The sequence below is a fragment of the Python bivittatus genome, unplaced genomic scaffold (genome assembly GCF_059951505.1).
Source record: "Python bivittatus isolate LINGU-HERP-01145 unplaced genomic scaffold, Pbiv_v1 ctg000180_np1212, whole genome shotgun sequence".
Taxonomy (NCBI): domain Eukaryota; kingdom Metazoa; phylum Chordata; class Lepidosauria; order Squamata; family Pythonidae; genus Python; species Python bivittatus.
The window spans coordinates 765,208-787,929 of record NW_028277047.1 but is presented as its reverse complement, the minus strand read 5'-3'; the positions used below and the strand labels follow the sequence as shown (position 1 = coordinate 787,929).

Below are 22,722 nucleotides of genomic sequence, written 5' to 3'. Positions count from 1 at the left end.
TTGGGTAAAGCTTGCAGGGAGCTGATCTGCCTCTGTGACTGACGGAGGCGAGAAACTGAACTTTCTTTCCTCTAAAGCTGGAGAATCCCCAGCTCCTCAGCCCCTTTCCAGATCTAATTCTCTCCAGGCATTATTGCAACCCCTTTCTGGACCCTTGTCTGTTAGATGCTCCCAGGGAGCTCTCAAGCATGACCCTCTCCTCCAACCATTACTTGCTATTGATTGTAAAATGCTGCACCAATTACCCCAGCTACTATAACTCTCTGCTTGTTCCGGATGTACTCGATCTTGCCAGAGGACAACCGTGTTAGCTGATGGTAGCCAAATATCAGAAGCTGCCTGGAACTGCATCTGATGAAGTGAACTGCAGTTCAAAAACGTTTAAGCCTATTAATAATTTTGTTAAATCAGAGACAACCTTCTGCATAACCCTTTTTCTCTCTCCTCCCCTGGCTTTGCCAGTCAGGTGAACTGACTCCTGTTTTTAGCAGAGTATTTAAAGATCGGTGGCTATGGACAGACTTCCCAAGTGTTCTCAAAGTTGGAAACGCTTTGCTTTGAAATACAGAGTTTTTCTTAACTGAACCACGTTCTGCCCTTTTTCAGGGATTCTACAGACAGGCTGCTTTCGAGAGAAAACACTTCCACGTTGTTCTTTTTTAATTGCTACAAATTCAGCCATTTTAAAGGCAAGGAACAAGGTGGTCCATCTTGGTGGCTTGCCCCCTTTCCGTGGTAGACTCAGCCATCCATGTGATCATCTTGTTGCCTCTTCCGTGGCAGGGGAAGATTTTGATGGAAGGAATAAGGGGGTCCATTTCCTAAGCAGGTCTGGTCACTGAATGCCTCGGAGAAGCTGCTGAAAAAAAGGGTTGAAAAGAAGGAAGGGCCTGACTTTGTTCGAGTGGGGAGGGGAGGGGAGGGGAGGCGTGTTTTGGGTGGGGAAGAGCATTGCGTGCCCCCGTCCGGGATGCAGGGAGGACGGCTAGTTTTGCACAGCCTGGCCTCTCCATACAACTTACATGCCGAGCTTCCAACCAGGTATGTCGGCTTGTTGCTGCACAGCAAAGTGACCAGGCCGCCTAGGGCCCCGGTTCCCATCATCTGTACCTCCGTGGTGATTCCCAGTGTGACGTTTTTCTGCAAGAGCATTTGGAACCGAGTCGAGCAAACATGGCTTTGGGTCCCCCCCTTTCCTCTTTCCCTTTGCACCCCCCTCTCTCCTTATGAAGACGAGGGGGCAGGGGGTGGAGAAAGAGCGACAAACCCAGCCGTGCGGGTGGAGCATTTTACGCAGGGCTGGAACGTCTGCTCTCTGCAATGGGAGTAGCATCCCTGCCCCCTCCCCGTGCCCCCGAAGCAGCAGAGTTACCAGGACAGCTTGGAAAAAGCGTTCCAGTTCTTGGCACGAAGGCAGCAATTCGGATGGCTCCATTTTGCGGGTCACACACCCTTCCGGTTGTCCGTGGTACACCATCAGGTGCTGGAGGGAAAACAGCCCAAAGACAACGGGGTTGGCATTCACCACAGGTAATCTCTGCTCCCCGTAATCCAAAACTAGACACCTCTTCTTCCTCTCCCACCTCATTTTTAGTGGCATCGTTAATCCCACTTGGCAGAACGGGGTCCAGACAATACACCCCACCGCTCTTCAATTAAATCTAGTCCATTTGCCCAGCTGTGGGAGGACACTTTTTTATAGCAGCAGGAGGATTACAGGGGGAGAAGAACATCCTTCAGTAATTCCAATGCACTTTGGATAAATTAACGAGGCTAGGCCAGAAGAGGGAAAAGGTGTGACTACCCCATTCACCCCCTCCCAAGCTCCAGCCACGCAGCCGATGCCGTGACTCACGTTTCTCAAATCGCAGGTAATGCCGGGAGACAGACCCTGCCCGTCGAGTTCACTGAGAGCCAGAAGCAAGGATGCTTCGTTCTGGACATTAACTTGAGGCAGGTAGCTGAAGGCGCCCCTCTATGAGCAGGGAGGTCAAAAAAAGAAGGTAGAGAGACAGTCAGATTGGGGTGTTCAACGCTGCCTTGATTTCTCCAGCAGAACAGCGAAAAGCACAACCCTATCTGTGGGTTCTCATTCCCAATAATGCCTTACTACTTTTTCTTTTCTTTCTTTTTCAGGGGCACTGACATTACTACCTGTTTAGGTTGAGTCGGTCTTACAAATCCAACATTGGGTGTGCGGGAAGCAGTACCCCTACACCCATTGGGGTGTTTATCCTGCTCCTTGTTCATAACGCTGCTACAGAATGTGCTGTTTTGACTTCAGTTATCACGCTTCAGGATCGCATTGGCTCCAGCTGCCTTGTCCAGGGCCAGATGCTTGGTGCAACCTCCCTCTTTTAACCTGGCAAGCTCAGAAACTTAAACCTGAGGGTTTTCTGTGCTCTGCTCCTGCCCCTTCTTAATTAGCACCCTATTTTTCTGGCCACAACAGCAGCACTCAGAGACATCCTCAGTCAGTCCTGCTGCCGCCTCCCTTTCAGTACCTGGACACAAGCGGTTCGCCCAAGGAACATCGCCAAGAGGACCCCAACGATGCTGACGGTAAGAGCAGAGAGGGCGCCCACTGTCATGACCACCAGCTTGTGGTTCGACATTGCAGGGGTCTCTGATAGCTCCAGGCCAGAGTGGAGGGTCTGTAAAACAAATTGAGAAGTTCAGAGAGAGAGAACAGACATAGCACCTGAAATCAATAGCCACAAGGATCCAGCGTGCCTCGAACCCACCACTTACGTAGGGAGGGGTCTTCAGGTACAGTCCTCCTGGCCAGGACTCAGGGTGTTTCTCTTCATTTGCCATGTCCTGTTGATGGGTTCGGGATGGAAGCACAGCACCCAACGGCAAGGAGAGCTCCGTTGCCTCTTTTATAGCGCTCGACTTGTAAAAGTCCTTACCCACCTGGCCGGGTGCCGAGTCAAACAATGCGCCTCTCTATAAATTTCCCAGCTCTGCATCGTCGGCCACATCCTCTGGGCTAGAATCCTCCTGTGCTGCCTCCCTGACACCCAGTCAGTTGGAAGGTCATGAGGCAGGATTAGAAAACAGGTATTTCCCTCCCAGGGAAGAAAGCCCCTTCATTCGAGACAAAGCAAAGATACTCTGCCAATGTCTTGGGATACTCTCTCTCTTTTGGGGAGACGTGAGCCTGGCTCTAAAGAAAGTTACTAGAGTTGAGTTCAGGTTTCTTGGAGGTAAGGACTATTGATTTCTCTCTTCTGACACTCCAGAAAGTCTTTGTTATTTCGGTCACAGTTGGCCAAGATCCATAAGCGAGTAGCAGAAAAACAAGGGAAGATGCAGGTCAGCTCATTGCTGTGTCATCCTTTGCGATCCAATGTCCATTTAATAAGGTGTTTATTTTTCATAGAAGAAAGAAAGAAAGAAAGAAAGAAAGAAAGAAAGGAAAGAAAGAAAGAAAGAAAGGAAAGAAAGAAAGAAAGAAAGAAAGAAAGAAAGAAAGAAAGAAAGAAAGAAAGAAAGAAAGAAAGAAAGAAAAAGAGGAGAATCTACAGGTTCAAATAGCTCAGGGGAGCTCGAAGAGCAAGCCCCAGCCAAAACAAAGCCATCCACAGGAGGCTTTGCCCCATTTGGTCTCTCCTGCTTCATCTGCAAGAAAAGCGGGTAACTCGAGGCGAAATGATAGCGCGGCCTTTGTTTCGGGACCCGAGAAGAGCGCTTGGCTCGGCAGCCAGGCCCGTCTCCGTTTTCAGTCGTTTTGCTCAGGTTCCACCACCTGATATCTCGGAGGAAACAAGGCGCTTTTGAGAGAGGCGCTCTGGTCCGTCCGCTCGCCCCAGCTGGGCCCCCTCCATGCGGGGAAAAGCGCCCCGTCACGGCGCCCTCGGAAGGCTTCCAAGCCCAGGCCTTGGGGAGGGGGCACGCAGCGGCCCCGGCTCCAGGGCAGCACAAAAGGAAGATTGTTCCCGAGAAGCTGGGCCGGCACGGCGGGCAGGGCCGGGGGGATCGAGATCTGGCTCGGCCCCAAGGCAGGTGGAGAAACAAAGACGCCTCAGGGAAACGCGGGTCTTGCTCTCCTGCCGGGGCTGAGGCACCAGCCTCCCCTCCATTCGAGTCCACACGGGCAAATCCGCCTTGCAGGGTTGTTGTGCAAGGCGCAAAGGCCACCTGCTGCAAAGTTTTGTTCACTGGCTTCTCCTCATCTTCTGTCTTATCCTAGCAACACCCCTGCAAGGTCGGTCAGGCAGAGCAACACTGGCTTGGATAGGGCTTTGCATGCTGGCTTGTGCAATAAATCATGGCTTGGAGTGAAAAGGAAGGGAGCCTTTTGAACAGGGTCTCCCTCCTCCCGGGCAATTTTTAAATGTCCTTCTGGCTTGGATTTAAACAGAAATCAGTTTCATGTTTTAAAAAAAACACATTTTTTTCCTAGCCAGAAGGGCAGGTTGGCCATTGTCACCCACAATCCCTTGCGCTCCCCTCTGGTTGGGCTCTGTTCAGGAGCCTGAGTCATTTTCCCCCAGACGCCTTTGCGCGGCTGTCTTTGCCGCTGGCCTCCCACCATGCCTTGCGAGTTGGTGTTTTTCATGTTTTCCACCTTTGAGGGCTGTTCTGATGACGGACGTTCGCCTTCACCAATTGCTACCGAGATGCCACAGTTTCAATAGGTCGATTCACTGGAGGGTGGAGTCGTTGGTCTGATCGACCGCCTTCCTGTGTTGCTTCGCTAATAGAAAAATAAAAGGGCGAGAGGGCGGGCAATTCATTTGAGTGGCAGGAATAGTACCCAATAGAATGACGGGAACACGATAAATAGCCCAGCCTCTCCATGGTCGAACACCAATAGGCGGTTCGTTACACCTGCTGCAGTTTCTGTGTTCTCAGGCAATGAGCCAATTTAATGAGTCCCGCCTTCGGCGGGTTTCCGCCAATTGAAATGCGACGTTCGGTGTCAGCCTGAGTGACGTTCGCGACAGCCAATCGTTACGAGAAACCCCTGGGCAATTATGGCACTCTTAGCCAATAGAACAGAAGAGGGGGGAGATCTCCTTGCTGCCTGAATTTCCCCAGCTGGGTCGCACAAAACGATCTCCCCAGCCAGCGGATGAGGCGTGCCGAGCCTCGAGAGGCAGGCCGCACAACCAATAGATAAAGAAGGCGACCGGAACAGCCCCGCCCCCTCTGCCTCCGCGTCTCCAATGAGCAGCGAGGTCGAAGAGGGTGGCTCGTCCCTCTGTAGCGACGGCCCCTTGACCCTATGGCCATCCGGAGCGCGTGCTCCCGCCCTTGACAGACGTCCCTCCCGGCCAACGGCGAGCGGCGGAGCCCCGTGGAGTGGCGGGCGAGCGCTCCAATGCCGAGTCGCGAGCGCGCGGGGGGGGGCCGAAGCAGGAAGCGGCCGAGGAGGCGGAGGCCCTCAGAGCAGCGGAGAGAGGCGCCGCGCCGACCGCCGCGCCCCCACGCCGCGCCGCTGAAGGGGCCGGGGCCGCGCAGGTAGGAGGCCGCGGGGCCGCCCCGGGGCGGAGGGGCTCCGGGGGTCTCTCCTCCCCTCCCCTCCCCTCCCCTCCCCCCCGAGGCCTCGCCGCGGGGAGGGCAGGGGCAGCCGCGTGGGCCTGGGAGGGGTCTTCTTCCGCTGCCCCCCGCCCCCCGCAAGCCAGCGCAGGGTCAGCGGGAGCCCCCGCCCCGCGGCGTCTGGGGGCTAACCTGCGAGCCCCATAACCTTCGGGGAGGACTACAAATCCCATCTCCCGTCCCCTCCCCTCCCCGTCGCCCCTGGACTTCAAACCCCATCCTCCTCCCCGGTCTGCGGCGGATGGGATTTGTGGTCTTCACTCCCGGGGGAGGGGAACGAGAATTACATTCAGAGGCAAAAAGGCCCATTAAAACTCCCCCCATCTGGGCCTTTTTTTAAAAAGGGGGGGGTTCCAAACCGGCCCCCCTCCCGTCCAGCCCCAAAGGCGTGAAAGAAATGCCCGCCCCGAGAATGGCTGCCTGGGGGCGAAGGCTCCTCTCTGGGGCTGCAAGGGGCCCCCAGCGCCTTTAGGGGTCCTCTCAAGGCAGCGCGGGTGCAAAAGGGGGGTGGGCGGTTTGCCATGGCGGGGCAGGCCTGGGGGGCCCAGCCCTGCAAAGGGGCACGGCCGGGAAGGGGACGAAGGGAGCTCCCGGCCGCGCTGCAGGGAGAGCTGCGGGGCCCGGCGAGCCCCTCCCAGCGCACCTCCGCCTCACCTGTCCAGATGCTACAGCGGCCGCCCAGCGCAGCCGATGCCGCCAGCCCCGTCCGCCCTGCGAGCGCGGCCAGCCCTGCCCTGCCCTGCCCTGCCCTGCCCGCGGTGGCTTTTCTGAAATTCGCCAAACGGCGGAGTGCGGGAGATGAAGGCGTCGTAGGCGCGTCTGGAAATGTCGCGTTTACTTACCCGTTTCCTTTCGGCGGTGCGTGGTCATGTCTGCGGGACCTAAGTCGCCGAGGGAGCGCCCGTTCTCTCCGTGGGGCACGGCAGGGCCTACGCTGGGGCTCCCAGCGAAACCTGGGGAAGGGCAGAGAGGTGGGGAGGCGAAGGCCCCTCTCCCCAAGTTGGAGTTTTGAGCAGCTGCGTTTTTGGTGCCTGCTGGCGATGGACGGAATTAACGTCTAAGTGGCTTTGTTCTTGGTTTTCTGCTTTCCTCCCAAGTCCTGTGCAACTTCTTTCCTCTCCCTCCCTCCAGCAGACAAAACTTGTGCTGTCCTACCAGGCTTTGCAGAATTTGGGGATCTCTGCCATAAGTAAATAAATGCCAACACTGTGTGGATTTGGTCAAAACAGAAAAGCCGAATTGTTAGGGGAGGAAGGCGTAAAGATCTTTATTGATTTTTCCTCCCCCCCTCCTTTGGACTTTCACATCGGGTCCCTCTAATCCTTGAGAAATCTATGGGCTGCAGAAGTAGCCAACCCTCTATTTGTGTTACCTTGTGTTACCGGTCCATTAGTATAACAAAAAGAACCCCAAGCCCCTTTATTATGCTTTTCCAGAGGGTTCCTGCTAAGAGAGCCACTTGTTCTTGGGGCCTTGGTTTCTGAAGCGAGGTGTGCTCTGAAGGGGGTGCTGTGAATCAGATGCCAGGTATTGAGTCCCATCAAAAAGCCTTTCGGGGAGGGGCGGAATGGGGTGGGGTGATGGACAGGGCCAGTACCCGAGGTAGCCTTGTCGGAAAGTTAAGTGTTTTTGCTGAGATGTTACTTTCGAATTCCAGGCATACCACTGTCTATTTCTTAATGCTGCTTTTCCTACTGTTGCTTGCATTTGAATTGGTGCCATCCAGGAAAGACTTAAATCACTTGGTGCTATTCAGAAGTGGCCATCTCCCTTTGTGCCTGGGGATAATGTGCTTTGTGGGCTCACAGACCTCATTCTGCTGCCAGTGCTGTTCCTGCAATTGGTTTGTTATGCTTCCGGCTCCTACCAAGCCCATCGGTATTGTATTTTCATTAAAATTAACCTCCCCTCCCCCTGTCGTGAGTTGGTCTGAGGACTCTTTTTTTGCTTCCCTGCTTAGTGTTTTAAGTTAGCAGATGGTCTAGTCTTAATTCTCTTAAATGGACTGGAATTTAATCTCTTGCCAGACTTGGCTAGGTTGGGGTGGGCAGCTGCCCTGGGCTTTAATCTGGAAGAGTAAACTCTTGATGAAGGAAATGAAAAGGGGCTTCTAGCCCAACCTGTGCGGAGTGTGGGTTTTGAGCCCCATGCTGGAGAAAAGGAGGTCTGATTTGGGCAAGCTGGGAAGTGGGTGATCTGCCTCTGCTTTGGAGGGTGGAGAAGGGGCAAGAGTTTGTACATGCCCAGCAGTGCAAGGATGAAGTCTCTTCAAAGGTAGCGGCACATTCCAGCTGCAACTTTCGGGAGGCCCTGCTGGATGTCGCTGCTGTGCATCGTGGGTTTTTTTTGGTCTCTGCCCCAAATGTATGTCAGTGTAGATGCAGGGTGAAGGGGGGCCGTAAGGGAGAGGGAGGGGGGGATAAACATGTACAGCTTAGTCCGGGGCGCTAACGAAACGGAAGCAGGCTTTCCAAGATCCCTCTGGCTGTGAAATAGCATCTCAGTTAACATCTGATCAGCCTCTTAGCAGGTGGGCTTCTGGGTTTGCAGATTCTTTTCCCAGCTTCTGCCCTTGCTGTTCGTCCTGTCAGTTAATTTTCCATCCTTCCCCAACACGTGGCGTCTGGCTTAATAAGGGCATAAACGTGGCGGAAGGGTTCCTCCGTTCTCTTCGGGTGGGATGCAGGCGAATAGGACCCGATAGTATTGTGCACCCCGACGCCAAGTCAACGTTGATTCTGACCATGGGCCAGAAATATCTTTCTGACACCTTGGCTGTCCCCCGAGTGATTTCAGCATCCCAGTGTGGCAGACCCCCAACCCCAAAGACGTTGCAGCTTAATCTTCCATCACACGGGTCCAAAACGTTTTCTCATTCTTGGAACCGGAGGGGTGGGGGGGCTGTGTGCAATACGCTGGCCCCAGAGCAAAATAGCAAGAGAGCCAGGCTTTTGCTCAGAGCCAGCGGCCCTCTCTTCCATTATCTGCCTCCGATAGCAGGGCAGCTAATTATTCTGTATCGAAACCCCTGCCCATCCATTTGGTGCCCTTCTCGCACATTTAGTCTAACAATGACTTGATTTAAATTTAAATCTTTCCGAGGGGAAGTCCATCCCTCAAGGTTTGAGAGGTCAGGAGAGTTCCTGGCTTTGAGTATTCCTTTAAACCAAGGGAGCTCTTCCTCCTGTGCTGTTTGGCTGGGCCTAGCTAAACAGTTCTGAGCAGGAGAGTTGCTTCTGGTTTTGGAAGAGGAAGATATTTGTATATCTTGGTGTGAATCTTTGGCTTCCGGATCTAGGAAACCGGTCTGTTTGGGACTGACGTGCAGGGATTACGAGGGATCGCAGGGCGTTTTCCTCTCTAGCCCTCCCAGCAGTGGGAAAGGCTAGAGTGTCTAGGTTTAGTCCATCCTGGGTGGTTACCAGCTGTTCCTGTGCGTGTAAAATTACTTCAGAAAAAATAAAGTATCGAGCAGGGCTAGAAAAAACCAAGCCGTGGAATAACTTGGTGTGTGGACAAATCGGTTTTTAGACTGAAGTTGTGCCTGTGCTATTTCTGAATATTCCTAAAATAGAGGTGCCTTGGAGAAGCTGGACGAACCATAATGGGGGTCAGGCAGGCGACTGCTGGAGTTGCTTGAAAAACATTGAAAATGTTTGTTTCTAGTCGTTCCGTACCAGGCAAAACAACCACAGTATTATACACAAATGGTCGCCGGACCTGTCTCTCACTTCATTCCAAATATAGCACGCAGAGATTTTCAGCCCTTTGGGTGAAGGGATCCCTGTCTCAGCTGCTCTTGCTAAAAAAAAAAAGGCAACTGCCAGCGTTTCCTTTTTTCCGGTAAGATGCCACGCTCGTTTCTTGCAGGGTGTCCTGGAATCAGGCCCAAACCTTACACTGGCCAGTGGCTGCCACGGCAAATAAGTAATTCGGCTTTCTGTTGCCTGAAACTTTGGATGAATCTGCTGGCAGGAGGAGCCAATACTGCATTGCTGCCAGGGAGAGAAAGCCTGAGGTGTGTGTTTGTCTGCTCCTAAGCAGCTCTGCCGGGGTGGCAGTAGGTTGGCATGCGTTTATCTAACCTTTCCTGGAGCAGAAGCTTCACTCCCCAGCCCTGGGCCTGGGCCAGATCTTCCTCTCCCTCTGAGAGGTCCTTGCATTCATCTGCTAGACCTTACCCACACCCCAAGGCAAAGATGAGGGGGGTAAATGAAGGGCCCAGCCATCCCCAGGCCTTTCCTCCAGCCTGTTGGCATGGTGGAGCATTTTCCTCACCCCGGTGGGGCTGGCAATGGGCCTCCCTTCCTGCAAAATGGGTTGCCAGCCAGACCTTATTTTATCTCTCACCAGGAGCCGGTTGGGCCTTTCCTGCACTCCACCCTGTGCCCTGAACGGGGCGGGGGGGCTGTGCTGTCCCCACCTCTTGGTTTCTAAGTTACCCAGTGGTGAGAGCAGGGCGCCTTTGGGGAGGGGGAAGCGTAATTGCCGAACGTGGCTGGCACGCCTGGGCCTAGAGAGGAGCGGAGCTGCAGGAAAGGTAGCCTGCCTTCCCCTCCCTGGCTCGGCCCCTTGAGAGCTGGGTGCTTGTTTTCTTCCGTCGCTTCCCTCCCCATTCCTCCCACCGCAGCTGTCCCCGCCAAGAGCTGGCGCTGAGAGGCCGGGCAGAGCGGCTGCGCCAGCCTCTCTCCTCGGGCAGCACCTGGCTTGTTGGCCTGGCAGGAGCCCGAGGCCCTCAGCCACCCTCCTCCTCCTCCTCCTCCTCGGCTCCTCTGCCTGCCTCCTCCACTCCTGCCCTGGTTCCTGGTCTCCATTCCTCTAGAGAGCTTCCTCATCAGGTTAGTGGTGTGATTCTGCAAGTTCCCATCTCACTACATGGCTGGGGAGAAATGGCAGACTTTCCGGTCACGGCTTTCCTTGCTTCTCCCCTGCTCCCCGACAAGCCTTTGGTAGGAAACGAGGTGACTTTTGCAATCTGGCTGCAGGGCATATCAGGCGGGCACGCAGCCTGCCCGTGGTGGTGCCCTCCAGGTGGATTGGAAGGCCGTTCCTCTCATCCCCAGACAGTGGGCTCACTTTAGCCTGGAAATAAAAATGATAGGAACCTGGGCACTGCCCGGAGTTGTTAAGAATTGGCAGCCTATAAATTTATACGCTGAACTCATAAATTTGACTTACATTGGTGAAGAATAAGTACCATCCCAGATCAAAGCCACAGAGGTGTGGGTCACTCCAGGATGTCTGTTTTGGCTTGGAAAGGCCTCCCCAGGTATGTTTGCAGAGCTGTAATTTAGCGCATGGCTGCCTGCCCGAACTCTGGAAATACCCAAGCTGAAATTTTGCGGCACCCTCGTGGCATCTGAAACAGGAACTGTATTCCTTGGGAGCACCTCCTGATCCCTTTATTTCTTGGGAGAGAAAAGAGCAACCGTTTTTAGCCCCAAGTCTTTATCCCACCCCCAGCATCCAGCGGCCACCAGACCTGCAGGTGACGGCAGTGCGTGTGTGCGTGCATGTGCGCGTGCTTTTGACCTGCAGCCTGGTTAAGATGACTTTAACCTGGAGGAACAGTGGTTGCAGCTGACTGCTCCTTGTACGCCAGCCTTGGCTTCGGCGTGCTGGCATCGGAGTCACCGCGAGGTGAGAGAAGAGGAGGCGACATGGGAGCAGGGGCCGAAGGAGGCCTCTTCAGCTGCAGTTCCCTCCCTGTCTTTTGTCCGGCGGGATTTCTCTCCCTGTTGGTTCGTGCTGCCAGTGGCAACCTGACCGTCCGCATTGGCCTCTGAGATGCCTGAGTCTGGTCAGGCCGGGGCCTTGTCGAGGGAGTCGTGCCCACAGGGGCCTGGCGTGGCGAAGAGAAACACGTCTTCACCTCGGGTTGGGCCTCCCTAATTCTCCCCCCAGCTCCTCCTCTGCTCCTTCCGAAGGAAAACGGCTGTACCAGGGGAAGGAAACCTCTCAAGATGGGAAGTGAAGAAGCTCCCCCCCCCAGGCTTTCTCTCCTCAGCCCTCTGAATGATTTGCGGGGGGGGGGGGTTGGTGGAACAAGCCACAGCAAAATGCAGCAGTCAGCATGGGCATATCCTCGGAAGGAGAAAAAGAGCCTTGCCCCCCCCCCCCCCGGCTTGGGGGAGGTTTTCTGCAGCATTTCATTGTGGGGAAAGAGGGTTTTGGCTCCCTTCGTTTGTTAACCGGCCTGCTGGGGCAGGATGTACAGTTTACCCCAGCAGAACACACTTTCCCCATCTTGGCTTTGCTTTGCCTTTCCAGCCATTCCTTTTACCATGGGCTGCGGCTTATGGGGGCGGTCGGCAATGTTTCCTTCTGCAGCTGTTACTAGGATAAGGGCTGTCCCTTGCATGTCTTCCTCTCCTCCAAGTAGAAACGCACAGGTTGCCCTTGGAAAGTTGCCTTCCTGTCACCTTAGCTGAGTGACGTCTTTCCATACGCTGGGGACCCTCGGTGGCCTGTGGCAGGGGCCGGCCAGCCAGCGCCAGGGCTTCCGTCCAGCAGGGGAGGGGCTGCTCTAATCGTAGGTCCCCTGCCTGAGACCCCCAGCACGATGGCGTTCTTTCATAGCTATTGCCGCTTCTCTCGACCCACAGTTGTGGGGTTTTCTTTCTGCGTTTGAAGGTAGCAAAAGTCCAGGATCAAAGTGGCGTGGAGAAATGGAATCAGCGTGGTGGGGATTCAGCCGAGGGTCTCCAGAATAAGCCCGCGCAAGGCGAACTCCTGGTGTCCACGTTTTATGTACCTGGCATAAAAATTGTTTGTTGGTTATTTTTGCTGTGTGGCAGCTGCTTTGCTCTTGTTTGTTTTCTAAATACACGTGCACATGTGTGCTTTTAAAATGTTTGCTGCCCATCTCGGGAAAGCTTATTTTTTATATATATATATATATATATATATATATATATATATATATAAAAAAATGGATAAACATCATACTGTACTAATTTCTCGCTTTTTCCTCATAGAAAGCTTGGAGCAGAGCCCAGAGAACAGTCCAAGATCTTTGGATGCTGAAGCCACGCCTGGGTGAATGTGCAGCTATTCCCCCGGGAGAAACCTGAATGTAAGAGCAAGGCACAAAAATCTGATCAGTCTCTCTCTCTGCAAAGAATCAGCAGCCCAGAGCAGGTGTCGTGGTGTGCCTGATCTCCTCCTGTCCTTTCAGCGACCGTGCCCAGGCCCCAAAGAGCAGGGCTGGAAGGCTGGATGTCCTACTCTGAGCAACGTCCAGCACAGGCCGCTCAGGGCCAGTGTGGGGCTCTTGAATATATGGTTTGCACGTCTCCCAGAAAGACTGAACAGCAGCTGGCGTGCATTCAGACCCCACTGCTTTTGTTGCAAAGTGGTGTTGCTTCCACTGGCTTCACCCAGAAGTGACTCTGGGAAAGATTTCTCTCTTCAGGAGGGGCTGGACTCAGAGACCAGCATTCTGGACTTCTGGCTGTAAAGCAGACCCCCCCCCCCAACACCCAGCTGGAAAAGCCAGCACGAAAGCTTGCTCCGTAAGCAGAGAAAAAGAGGCGGGTTGGAAGTTCTCCACCAACTGTCCGCCACTAAAGCGTGTTCGCATCCTCTAGTGCAGGTTGGGGCACCCCGGGAAGGTTGGTGAAGGGGCCAGGCTGGGACGGATCGTCCCGCAGAATGACTCTGTAGGGCCGCTCAGAACCCGTACCAATCTGATGGCCAAAAAGACGGGGCTTTTTTGATCGGTCAGAAAAGTCCCGTCTGGGCATAGGGGTCCCTGATGAGAAAATATTCCTCCTCAGAGGAGAACGGCAAGCCGGGCGCTTTGCTTCTCTGCTTCCAACTTTGTGTGCGGCTTCTGCGAAAAGCTGACACTCAGTTCCTCCCGGCTTCCGCCTCATCCGGGAGCTGCTACGGATGACGGAGTGGGGGGGGCGGGCATTGATTGTGTGGGCAGCTGCTGCTTATTCCTGTGGCAAAGTGGCTTTTTCCCCCTTTTTTTTGGTTCTTTCCCTCGTGTTCCAGAGCCTTCCCAACTCCTCGCCATGGGGGACATGAAGACCCCAGATTTTGACGACCTCTTGGCGGCCTTTGACATCCCTGATATCGACACCAGCGAGGCCATCCATTCTGGCCACGAGGAGGCAGAGACTCACATCAGGCCCGTCCCCATCGAGGCGGCCGCCCCGGAGCACATCCTTCCGCATGCAGACATCACCACCGTCAGCGTCATCGTGAAGAACACGGTCTGCCCCGAGCAGCTGGAGCCTGCGGACGGGCGCCTCAAGGACGGCCACCCGATGGGCTCCCGCTTGTTGCAGAACGGTTTTGTGGCTCCCGAGGTGCCTCGCGCCTCCCCGGTCTCCTCCGCGGAAGCCGTAGCCCCCGCGAATGGGGAGTGTTGGGCCCTGAAAGAGAAGGCGTCGAAGAGCCTGGATATCTTTTCTCCCTTCAGCCCTGAGCCTCACAAGGAGGGCGAGACAGACCTCATCGACCAGCCACGGGGGTGCAAGGTGAAAGAGCAGGGCCTCTCAGGGCCAGCCATCTCCCCAACGCCCATCTTGTCTTCTGCCTCAGCTTTGGACTGCCCCGAACCCGTTCGAGAGAGCCTTGGGCCACCACCACCTCCGGCCTTCCCTCCGTCTTTCGAAGCCTGTCCAGCTGGTGGAATTGGCCTCTCTTTAACTCCTCCTCCTCCTGCTCCTCCTCCTCCTCCTCCTCCTCCTCCTCCTCCTGCTCCTGCCGCCATCCCAGCTCCTCCCGTGATCAAGCAGGAGGTTGACTGCGAGATGCCTTGCCAGGAGTCCAGCCCGCTGAGGCATCCGAAGTCTGCTTCGTCCTGCTACTCCGCGGAGACGTCCCCCAGAGTCCCCTGGCCGGGCTCAGATGCAAACCTCGCGGGCGAGCTGAGCGGCATTCCTGACATCAAGAACGCGCTCTCCAGCCCTCAGGATCACCTTTTCCAAAGCTCCCCACAAAAAGGTGTAAGCCCGGGGCCCTTGGCCTCCCCAAAGCACGCTGGCGACGGAGCCCTGAAGGAAGAGCCGGTGGAAAAGCCAGTGCAGTGCCCGCCAGTTCCTTCAAGTGGGGGAGAAGAGGAGGAGGAGGGGGAGGGGGAGGAGGACCACGAGGACCAGAGCACCGGTTCCCCCTCATCCAGTTCTTCACGACCCCTCAAGGTGAGGATCAAGACCATTAAGACGTCATCTGGAAGCATCACCCGGACAGTGACGAGGGTCTCGTCCGACTCTGAGGCCGGAGCCGCCAAGCTGTCTTTGGAACACAGCGGGCCAGAGACCCCAGTGGCGGAGGAGGCGCTGGTCCCTGCCGTCCCCCAGAAAGAGGAGGCGGCTCCAGAGAACCCTGGCCTGAAGGCCGTGGCCGCCAGCCCGGTGAAGGTGGTGGAAGGCCCCAAAGTGGTCAGCGTGCAGCTGGGGGACGGGACCAAGATCAAGGGGACGGTGCTGCCGGTCTCCACCATCCAGAACGCCAGCAGCGCCATGCTCATGGCTGCCAGCGTGGCCCAGCAGAAAGCGGTGGTGCTGCCCAGCAAGGCTTTGACCAAGAACATCATCAGCTTGGTGCCCCAGGCCCTCCCCAAGGTCACCAAGGTCAGGAGCGGGGGGGCGGCCCAGGCAGTCCCCACCCCCGCCAGCCAGAAGGTCAACGGCACCACGGTGGTGGTGATGCAGCCCCAGAAATCCTCGCCGCCCGTCGCCGGCACGGTTATCTCCCGCAGCCAGTCCAGCCTGGTGGAGGCCTTCAACAAGATCCTCAACAGCAAGAACCTGCTGCCCACCTACAAGCCAAACCTGCTCCCTCCCGCCGAGGCCAGCCTGACCCTCCCGCCGCTCGGCTACCGCTGCCTGGAGTGCGGCGACGCCTTCGCGCTGGAGAAGAGCCTGGCGCGGCACTACGACCGCCGCAGCCTGCGGGTGGAGGTGACCTGCAACCACTGCGCCAAGCGGCTGGTCTTCTTCAACAAGTGCAGCCTCCTCCTCCACGCCCGGGAGCACAAGGACAAGGGGCTGGTCATGCAGTGCTCCCACCTGGTCATGCGGCCCATCGCCCTCGACCAGATGATCGGCCAGCCGGACATCGCCCCGCTGGTCTCCATGGCCTCCTTGAACGCCAGCAAGACGGCCTCCCCTGCCGGCATCACGCCTGATTCGGGGGTGGCCAATGGGGCCGCCGCCCAGGAGCTGCCGGTCCTGCCTTTGAACGGCAGTGCCGAACAGCCAGCCACCAACTCTTGCCAGTGCCTGGAGTGCAAAGAGCAGTGCAAGGACAAAGCGGGCCTGGCAGCTCACTTTCAACAGACCGGAAGTGCGACCTCCACGGTAAATGCCCAGAAGGGGGAGAGGGCAAGGTAGGCTGTGTGGCTGGGGTGCCCTGGTTGGTTGGGACCTCAGCGCCCACCGTCCTTTTGACGTACCAGAGGGGACTGACGGGAGTTGAAGTCCAGCTCCCCTGGAGGGTACCAGGTTGCCAACCCCTAGCTCTAAGCCTGTTTTTGCAGGGGTATCGGGTGGTGGAAATCTCACTTTGGGAAGATCTTGTACAGGTAGTCCTTGCTGAGCGACTGCCTTGTTTAGTGACTGTTCGCAGTTACAACAGTGATGAAGAAGTAACTTTGCAACCAATCCTTGCATTTACAACCTTCTCAGGTCTGTAAAGCAAAGGAAAGCTGAAGTCAGATCATAAACACAGTTGCAGTTTTACTTAGCGGCCACTTCACTTAACGACCGAGTTGCCAGTCCCAGTTGTGGTTGCTAAACAAGGACGACCTGTACGTTGAAAGGTCCCATATCAGGAGACAATCTAGAGCTGAACTTCTTCCTTTTGCAACCTGCCAAGGAGGCAGTTCACACCAGGGCACAGGATTCCACGTGGGGGTAAAGCCCTTCCAGGGAAGCAGAACGAAGGTGGGCAACCCAAACCCAGGGCAGGGCTCGCTCTGCTGGTCCACGGAGATCTTCTTTCCCATTAATGAAGGAACCCCCTGTGTTTGCACCTCCCTCTCTGCTTCCCCCAAGGTGTGCAACAGCTGTCCGATGATCATGGCTAACCGCTGCAGCTTCAGCGCCCACCAGCGCATGCACAAGAGCCGGCCGCCCCACGTCTGCCCTGAGTGCGGGGGGAACTTCCTCCTGGCCAACTTCGACGCACACCTGAAGGACGCCTGCCTCCATTTCTCCCGTAGGATCGGCTACAGGTAGGGTTGGGTGGGGCCTCGCCGCCTGCCCCGGTGGTGTCGGACGGCAGTCGAACGGTGCGGAATTCTTCTCTCTGTGACTTTTCCTTTGGGGCCTGGCAAACGGTGTGGACTCAGCCCTTGTGGCTCGATCCGCAGACTCTCTCAGCGTCCACTTACAGCGCTTAAAGAGCTGCCCGTTGTGTGTTTCGATCCAGGCTGGACGTTGGGCCCTCTTCCTCCCTCTGGAACAGTCTGCAGGGAGGCAAGGGCCGAGCAATTACTCGGTCCGTCCACTCACACACCCCTTCTGTGGACAGCCTGTCATTTTTTCGCCTTGCTTTTCAAGGGAAGGAGGTGAAAGCCAAGCGGGGGCTTTCTCCTTTGCCAGCTTTTATCAAGGCCCCTCTTTGCCAGGGGAAAGGGAGCGACTTGGGGGCTGCGTCCCCTCCCCCACCTTCTGCCCCAGCTCTCTCCAGCCCTCCAGCAAAGGCCACAGAGCTGTGTTTGTGTGTGTGTGAGGCAAGGGGCAGCGGATCTCCCTGCTGCAGAAGCGGCTGCGTGGGGGAAGCCTGTCCTGAAACCCCTCCTTGCCCTGCTCTACTCTCCTCCCAGGTGCCCGAGCTGCTCTGTCGTGTTTGGAGGTGTGAACTCCATCAAGTCCCACATCCAGACGTCGCACTGTGAAGTGTTCCACAAATGTCCCATCTGCCCCATGGCGTTCAAGTCGGCCCCCAGCGCCCACGCGCACATCTACACCCAGCACCCGGGCTTTAGCAACCAGCAGTCCAAGTAAGAGGCCGGGCCAGCCGCTGTTACGTCTCTCTGCCTGTCCTGGCTCAGCCCAGGAAGGGCAGAGGGGTGCCAACGGGCACGGCAGCTGCACCCACCAGCCGCGAGAGTCCCTCTGGTTCTTCCGCAGCCACCCTCTCTTACACCCCTGTCTGTCTGCTCCTCAGAATGATCTACAAATGCGCCATGTGTGACACGGTCTTCACCCACAAGCCTCTGCTCTCCTCTCACTTCGACCAGCATCTGCTCAACCAGAGGGTGAGCGTGTTCAAGTGTCCCGGCTGCCCTCTGCTCTTCGCCCAGAAGCGGACGATGCTGGAGCACCTGAAGGTGAGCAGGAGACCTGCCCTGGGAAGGGGGGTGCGCAGCTCCTGTATTTACCTGCTTCGTGTCCCCCCCCCCCCGTTTCAAATCAGGTTGTTCCCTTGAATCTTTCCTCTGGGGCTGCCCCTGAAAACATCTCAGGCAGGTTCGCCATCTAGCGTCACGGGAGCTTCATCTCAGATGAACCGAGAACAGCATCACAGGAGCCGCTGAGCTTGTCTCAGACTCTCTTTCTTAAGGGAGCTCTCTTAAATTTAGAAGCGTCTTCCCCAAGTAAACAAAGTTTTGGGGGGCTTGCTTCTTTCCTCCTCCCCACTTGAAAGTGGCCCCCTCTGGCCCTAAAAGCAACTTGGACAGTCCATTCAGTGATCAGCTCTGCATGTTTGGACGGGAACTGGCCAGAAGCTGGGAAGGAACCCCGCTGGAGGGCAGGGCAGGGCAGCTGGGCCCAGCCTGACCACCTGCCTCTTCCCTCCTCCTGGCCCTCAGAACAGCCACCAGCAGCAGAAGCCCAAGGAGGAGCCTGCAAAGAAGCTGGCCCCCGCCGCGGCCCCAATTACCCCCAAGCAGGGGCCGGCCGAGGAGGAGCCCCCGCCTCCCGCCTCCAAGGCCTCCGAATCGTCGTCGTCCTCCTCCTCCTCCTCGGAAGACGACCCCCCCAGCTCCCCCGAGCTGCGCAAGAGCAAGCGGGGCCGGTTTCAGCGCAAGACGGAGCTGGGCAGGAGGTCCCGGAGCAATGGCTGGACCTGTGGGATCTGCCACTCGTGGTTTCCGGAGCGAGACGAGTATGTGGTGCACATGAAGAAGATCCACGGGAAGGTGAGGATGGGAACGGGGGAGACCCTCGTCCCGGATAGAGCAGGTGGAAGCGGCCTGGGGCAGCATCTCTCTCCAGGCGTCTCCACGGCTGGCGTTCCAGCTTCGCTGGCAGGTTCTCCCCGGCTTGCAAAGGGCAAAAGTCCAGCAGCTTCTAAGCAAGCTTGGGTGGTACGTGAGCCCGCTCACAGGGCCAGCCCCGCGGGTCGTGTGAACCCAGCCAGGGAGAGTTGTGGGGGGGGTCGTTCCCAGGAGCCTGCGTTCTTCCTGGAAGGAAGGGCTCTGGGAAGGCTCCCTCACGCCACCAGCTTCTGTCCCCCCAGTGCGTGAAGAAATTCCCGTGTCACCTGTGCGAACGGTCCTTCTGCTCCGCCCCCAGCCTGCGGAGGCACATCCGGGTGAATCATGAGGGCATCAAGCGTGTCTACCCTTGCAGGTAGGTCCCCGGCCCTCTGGCTGTTTGGGAAGGGCCGAGGGGGCTCTGGGGCTCCAGCCTCTCACCCTCTCCGCCCTTCCAGGTACTGCACCGAAGGCAAACGGACTTTCAGCAGCCGTCTCATCCTGGAGAAGCATATCCAGGTGCGGCACGGGATCAAGGTGACCGACGCCAACCGGAGCCAGGAGGTACTCGCCACCCGCTTGGGCTCCAGGAACTCACAGGTACAGGGGCTGCATGGGGCTGACCCCTCCCCTGTCTGAGAGACCTGGATCTCTGCCGCAAGGGATCGTGCGCTCCGCTCGGTTGGTCGGCTGACGGCACGACTTCTCTCCTGCTTTCCCCCCAAAGGCCAGGCCTTTCACCGTTCTCTGGGCAGTTTAACCACACTGTTCGTCGAGAGGAACAGCAAATTCTGACGTGGCTAAACCCAAACGAGATTAAAACACTATTTTGGGTTTGAATTAATAAATTTAGTGGGATTCATTTAGACAAACGAGTCCATTAAAAAGGGTTTGGTTCAGGAGGAGGTTCAGTCTTGTTCCGTGTTCAGGTCCAACACCTGGCACTGAGGGATAACAGCAGGAACAAAGAGATCTGTATTTTTTCTCTCCGTGAGGATGAGAATCTTGTCTTGGGGCCAATCTGAGATTCACAGTATACTGAGTTAAAGTGGAAGCAAATTTGCAAAGTCACCTGTACCCTAGCAAAGGTGGCCAGCGCTCCGATTCAGGGAATGGTCTGCAATGGGGGAGGCAGAGGGAAGGTCAGGCAGGAAGGCTTTGGGGACACGGCTAGGGAGATTATACCCAAGTAGAATTTGGTTCCTTTGGACTTAGCACCTCTGTTGCGTTTCCCGGTTCCGTTCCAATCCTGCGAAAGAGGTAGAAGCTTGCTGTCCCCTTGTGACTTGTCTCTTGGTGCTGGCAGGGTCGGGGGGCCCTTGAGCCCGCCAGCTGCGAACTCAGGTGCTCTCGCTTCCCTCCCCTTCTGTTGCGCTGCAGGTCTCCAGCCGGAAACGCAAGCTCTCCTCTGACGAAGGGGACTCATGCAGCGAAGAGCCGGACAGCACCACCCCACCCTCCAAGACCCCCAAAGGCAACCGGAGGTCCCTGTACCACTGCCGCAAGTGCGGCTACATTGCCCCCACGGCGGCCGATTTCCAGGAGCACATCCCGCGGCACAGGACAGGCGAGAGCGCCCACCAGTGTCACGAGTGCGGACTCTGCTTCACCTCTCAGGTCTCCCTGAACCGTCACCGCTTCATCACCCACAAGAAGAAGCGAGGGACAGGGGAGGGGGAGGCCGGTGTCCCCCGGGGGGGCCCCGAGGAAGGCTCCCCCTCGGCCGCCGAAGGGAACCTCTCCTGCACCGTCTGCGGCAAAGGCTTCGACACCCAGCTCAACCTCAAGACTCACTTCCGCACCCACGGCATGGCCTTCATCAAAGCCCGACAGACCGTAGGGGCCGAGAACTAGCTGGGCCCAGAGCGGGCCCCGGGGCCACGACTGGAGGGGCGTCCCCCGCGTGGCTTCTTCCGAGGGTTGAGTGCGAGGTGCTGGGATTGGGGCTGGGGAAGGGGCCTCATTTGTCATCCTAGAAGGGCTTTCGGTGGCTGCTTCTTGGAGTCGGAGCCTCCCTCGGCAGGCGACTTTGGGGTGGAGCTGGGGGTCTCGCGCTCTTTTTTTAAACCTCTTGCGGTAAAAGGTTGTAGGGCTTAAGTAGCAGAGAGAGTAGAAGCATTAAATCCACTCCCCTCCACGCGCCCCGCACCCAGAAGCGATCCCAGGGCGTCGGCTGTCTCCACGTGGGGGTGTCCCGCCGAGGGGCCGGACGTCAGCTCTCGTCATCTGTGCTGCCTGGATGTCACGGGTGTTGGAGCCCGATGTGTCAAGAGGACGTGTGTTTTGCAAAAACCGCCCTGGCGTGAAAGGCGGGTGGCGTCTGTTCTTCGGCTGTCCCCCCTCCGATCCTCCTTTCCTGCCCCAAGGCTGCTTGAAGGCTCTGAGAGGTTTTCCCCCAAGAGGAATTCTGGCTCTTCCCGTCTTTCTTTTGCTATTTCACGCTTCTCAAACTTTGGGTGGTTCCCCCCTCTGTCTGGAAAGGGTGGCTCCTAGGGCAAGGGGGCCGTCTCCTACCCCAAATCATGGCTTGATTCATTTGTGTCCCAGAAGAAGTGGATTTGCGTTCCCTCCGCCGACCGACGGCGAAGGCTAACGAAAGCGAGCCAAAAGTTTTTACCTTCCCAGACCGTCCCAGGGCACGGGGTTTGGAGGTCTGTGCCTGGCCCCCACTTCTCCTCAGCTTGGTGCCCTCCCGGTATTCGGGACTTCCCCTCTGCTCATCTCTGTCCCCTCGTCTTTGCTGGAGTCCAAAATACCTCAAGAGCATCCGGTGCTTAGAACAAACCCGGTTAGTCGAGGCCACACCCTGACTAATCTGCACGTTCTCCACGACGTGGCGTTGCTTGTCAAATACAATTTGGCCAGTTCGTGTGACGCGTCTACACCCCGGTGGGGTGGGGGGCAGCAGGCGGAAATTGGTTCCTCTAAATGGGGGGGGTCTTTCTCTCCCAACGGGCAGGTAGCCAAGCCGACTCAGGAGGGCGTTTTCATGGATGGCTTATGTACTGCTCTTCAACGCCCCCCCCCGTCCCTATGCTCCCCTTTGTCGGATCCTTGATGTTCCAGCAGGGATCGGCTGGGTAATCACGTGTTTGTCTGCCACAGTGATTTTTGGAGTCTGATCTCCCCCATCTCTTTTCCCACCGAAACCCCGATTCCCAGCACCGTCCTTGCCCCCCACCTTCCCGCCCCGAGCTTTCCTCGACTGTTTAAGCAAAATCCGAAGCCACGTTCCCACCCGACCACGCCCAGCTCAGCCCCCTGGAAAACGGTCAAACTCCAAGCCCGTCTGGGCGGCAGCCGGTCGGACCGGGCACCTTTTTTATTGGAAGAGTTTAGGTAGCCGCTGCGGGTTCAAAAAGGCGCATTTCCGTGCTTTAGGCCTCCATGTGCTTTACCCCCCTCCCCTCCCCTTTGAATCGTGCCGAATGGAGAAAATGACTTTGGTTTTCGTCTTAAGGTATTTCTTTTGGGGGGGGTCTCTTTTGATTTGTGTTTATTTTAGTTCTGGGGTTTCGTTTTGTTTTTGAGTTGTCACTAATGCAAACTAACCGAGCGCGTGTCCTTTAAACAAATCTTGTAACATATACTTAAAAGAAACGAGCGAACGAAAGCAAACAGGTTCGGTGACTGTGGTAACTTCTTATTTCCAGAAGGAGCATCTGGGGAGAAAGACCCTTTCCTGCTTGGCAAAAAAGGGGGGCGGGGGCGGGCGATGGGTTAAAATTAGGTTTTCATCATCATTTGTTTAGGATGTCCATGTTAATTTGGTGCTTGTCTTAGTACTACTGGGGTGGGGATTGTGCAAAATAGTTATCTCGGTTCCGTGGGAATTCTTAGCAGCTCTGGCAGGCCAGAGGCTGGTGGTCTCGAATCCTCCAGGCCTTCCTTCGATGAATTTTCCTCTCCCGCAAACACAGCCTGCAAAGGCTCTCTCGGCGGCTTTTACTCTCTGGCGCGTTTGCTCAAGGTTGCGGCTCCCATTTTCCAGAGGCCAAACATGGGGGTCTCCG

The 22,722-nt window shown here is 56.5% G+C and overlaps 2 protein-coding genes across 3 annotated transcripts; one reads left to right on the top strand and one right to left on the bottom strand.

Annotated features, from left to right (window-relative positions):
* Nucleotides 1-650: 650 nt before the first annotated feature.
* On the bottom strand, nt 651-3,055 carry LOC148216343 (uncharacterized). The gene is made up of 6 exons (XM_088137516.1): nt 2,752-3,055; nt 2,505-2,654; nt 1,856-1,975; nt 1,373-1,483; nt 1,023-1,140; nt 651-856 (listed from the first exon to the last, which is right to left on the bottom strand). The coding sequence occupies exons 1-6, from the start codon at nt 2,815-2,817 to the stop codon at nt 822-824; spliced, it is 600 nt and encodes a 199-aa protein (XP_087993642.1). The 5' UTR covers nt 2,818-3,055; the 3' UTR covers nt 651-821.
* Nucleotides 3,056-5,246: 2,191 nt separating this feature from the next.
* ZNF687 (zinc finger protein 687) lies at nt 5,247-22,368 on the top strand. Of its 2 annotated transcripts, none has more exons than XM_088137118.1 (10): nt 5,247-5,469; nt 12,525-12,622; nt 13,549-15,863; nt 16,560-16,738; nt 17,333-17,509; nt 17,677-17,839; nt 18,323-18,652; nt 18,973-19,085; nt 19,168-19,273; nt 20,090-22,368. In XM_088137118.1, the coding sequence occupies exons 3-10, from the start codon at nt 13,569-13,571 to the stop codon at nt 20,561-20,563; spliced, it is 3,837 nt and encodes a 1,278-aa protein (XP_087993244.1). In that variant the 5' UTR covers nt 5,247-5,469; nt 12,525-12,622; nt 13,549-13,568; the 3' UTR covers nt 20,564-22,368. The 2 variants fall into 2 exon arrangements, with proteins under 2 accessions (XP_087993244.1, XP_087993243.1); XM_088137117.1 differs by having other exon boundaries at nt 5,249-5,469; nt 19,168-19,309.
* Nucleotides 22,369-22,722: the final 354 nt, after the last annotated feature.